The sequence below is a fragment of the Papaver somniferum genome, chromosome 9 (assembly GCF_003573695.1).
Source record: "Papaver somniferum cultivar HN1 chromosome 9, ASM357369v1, whole genome shotgun sequence".
Lineage (NCBI taxonomy): Eukaryota > Viridiplantae > Streptophyta > Magnoliopsida > Ranunculales > Papaveraceae > Papaver > Papaver somniferum.
The window spans coordinates 187,012,708-187,016,007 of NC_039366.1; the positions used below are offsets into that span (position 1 = coordinate 187,012,708).

Here is a 3,300-nt window from a genome sequence, read left to right on the forward strand (position 1 = left end):
TTACCTTTTCAGATGAACAGATTCCGATACTTGCATAACTGAAATTAAGATGGCCGTACGGGTACGAAATGAGCTTTTATTTTTGATATCAATATGATATGGGATTGGATATTTTGTTAGGATTACTTTTTTTAATTTGTAGGTAGTTCCACTTCCACCACCCATTATTATTAAGTGTGGTCATGGACAAATATATAAATAGGCGACCAACTGAAGTGCACCCACCAGATCAATACAATTCAACCGTGTCATTTGGTACACATATATTCGCACCCAAAGTCAAACATGTCATTGTATCTTATGAGGTGAGGCCTTATCTTGACCGTCTCTATTAACAAAAGTATTACTCAATTGTTCACTCAATAGAAAAGTCGTAAAACAATCACTCAATTCATGATTTATATATATGAATGCGAGGAACACAATATCAACCCCGAAGAACGAGTCAAGCTCATTATTCCATAGTACATAATGGCTGAACAGATGATATCCTAAACTAAAAATGCAGTATAATAGGAAATTATATACGTAATATTTTCGAAGAAAAAGAAAAATTTTCGATTTTAATTTAAGTAACATCACAATCTTCCTTTGGGAAAGATATTAATTACCATTCTATAAATGACTCATAGTACATCCAAAAAATGGTATGAAAAGATTATTCTCAAAATCAGATATAGGCTTCTCTTGTCCTCAAGCTGACTCAAGACCCCCTTTCTGTTCTTATATTCTTCTATTTCGTTTGTCTGATGTCAGAGACGGCTAATTCAAAATTCTTCTCCTTCTTCTCCGTATGTAGCTTCCACGTTATTCAGCTTATTCATAAGAAAGCCAATCTGCCCACGTTTGATACAAGGTGTCTCTCTTTCTTCTCGTCTCTGTGTTGACAAATCTGCCATGATCAAAGTTCCTCCTCTGCAACTCCTCAAGTAAATATGTTCATGAGATCATGTGTACGGACAAGGTCCTTATTCTCTAAAATCTATTTCGGTGCTCTTCTGTTTATCATACTTGTGACTGGATGCATCTTTTGTAATCTCTCCCTCCATTCTATAACTTTAGAGAAACAAGCCAATACTATCCATCCTCTTGAAGTTCATCGTGAGCTTCGTTCTAATTCTTCGTCGCCGTCGCTGACTCTGCTTTCGGTTAAAGAAGAGACTGTTAACGAATCAAGACACCAACAGGTTTCTAGCAATCAATCATCATCAGAGGCAGCAGCCGCGAACCCAATTTCGCAAAAGCGTCCTACCAATGAACCATCGAAGGAGGCAAGAGCTGTGAACCCAATCAAGCAAAAGGTTTCCACAAATGAATTGCCCGACGGAGGTCTGCAGAAGTTTTCTTCTGATCGATCACAAGAGAAAGAAAACGTAGAATGGATTGTTAGAAAATATCCAAACATTGAGATGTTGAAGTCAACTGAATTGACCAAGCAATTTAGAAACCGAGCACAGAAGTTCTTTGACCGTGGATGCGAGGTTCGTTTCTTCATGACATGGATTTCTCCGGCGACATCCTTCGGCAAGAAAGAATTCTTGGCCCTGCAGAGCGTCTTCAAGTATCACCCCAATGGATGCTTGATAATTCTGTCGCGGAGTATGGATTCCCGTGAAGGTGCAAAGATTCTAAGTCCACTAACTGCACGTGGATTCAAAGTGACCGCACTGACACCGGATTTGAAGTTTTTGTTTAAGAACACCCCGGCGAAAGCCTGGTTTGATGACATGAAGAAAGGTCTCAAGGATCCTGGCCAGATACCGTTTGCTCAGAATCTGTCGAATCTTCTCAGACTTGTGACTCTGTACAAGTACGGAGGTGTGTATCTGGATACAGACTTTATAGTGCTGAAGAGCTTCTCCGGCTTACGAAACTCAATCGGAGCACAAAGTGTGGATATCCAGACGAAACAATGGAATCGACTCAACAACGCGGTTCTAGTATTCGACAAGAATCATCCTCTGCTGTACAAATTCATAGAGAATTTCTGTCGTACTTTTGATGGAAATACATGGGGATTCAACGGGCCATACTTAGTTTCAAGAGTGATCCAGGAGGTCTCAGGGAAACCAGGTTATGATTTCACTGTTTTGCCGCCAATGGCATTCTATCCAGTAGATTGGATCAAAATAGGCGGGTATTTCCAGAAGCCGGTGACTCCACATGAATTGAAATGGGTCGAAGCGAAAGTGCTGCAGCTTCATAGAGAGACTTATGCAGTTCATCTGTGGAATAGAGAAAGCGGCAAACTGAGAATTGAACAAGGGAGTGTCATAGGAAAATTGATATCTATAAGTTGTCTCATTTGTGAAAATATATACACTAGTTAGAAGCTATCGATAATTTTTCTTTTTCTCAATCGCGGATTCTTTCTTTTCCCATGTAAAAATTATTGTTCTTAGACAAGCATATGAAATTCGATACCAGATGGGAAATCTATATGCTTCATTATAAATGTAAAGGATTTTGTTTGCATCTTTTGCCATAGAAATTGAACCCTGAGAAGTAAATTAGAATTCTTCACGGAGTTTTAACTTACACATGCTCCTTCCGTCTCTAAAAGATAGACAGGTTTGTGTGTATAGAGACGCAGGCAGTACATTTTGATTTTGTACGGTACGTATGAATATGATTCCTCAACCTCAAAAATCTCAAATCTGCCAATAATTATTTTGTACCTCAAGGCCCTGAACATTATTGCCCACTTTTATGAACAAAATAATAAAAGGATTTCTTTGCTCCTTAGGTGTACATGCACGAACCCACATAGAGGACACTGAAAAAGACCATAGAGCATCTTAGGGGTTAGGTCCCACATACGTGGGGCGTGTGGGATCTCTCAAACTGGAATTTCTTTCTGTTCTTAGTTTCTTTGGTTGAAAAATCATTCTCCTCTAAGAAGTTTCTTCCATGCTAGATTAAGCTCCCATAAACTCAATAACAGATTCCTTACTGATAAGATTGGTACTAATCATTTTCGTTTTGTGTTTCTTTCTAAACCAGCAAAGCCACACAAGTGTGCATCAAATAATGGATAACACAATCTCTGTACAGTACTTTTGATACTTCTTTCATGGGTGTTGGCCAGTGTGAGAAGACGAAATCTCAAAGTCAAGTCGATAAGAAAAAAGTCGGTTGTCCCTGTTTATATTTTGTCAGCACCTGGAAAGTCTTTTTGACATTTCTCAGGACAGTGATACAGTGAGTTATATAACAAATCTCACTCACCTGAAACAGAAAGAAATCTAGAAAAAAACCGAAAAAATCAAGAAATCTTCCTGAAATCTGTTCCAAAACAAA

At 38.6% G+C, this 3,300-nt stretch overlaps 1 protein-coding gene across 1 annotated transcript; it reads left to right on the plus strand.

The window, feature by feature from the left end:
• The first annotated feature begins 628 nt into the window (after positions 1-628).
• LOC113310452 (uncharacterized protein At4g19900-like) lies at positions 629-2,477 on the plus strand. The gene has a single exon (XM_026559145.1). It carries the CDS (start codon positions 936-938, stop codon positions 2,328-2,330), a length of 1,395 nt encoding a protein of 464 aa, XP_026414930.1. The 5' UTR covers positions 629-935; the 3' UTR covers positions 2,331-2,477.
• Positions 2,478-3,300: the final 823 nt, after the last annotated feature.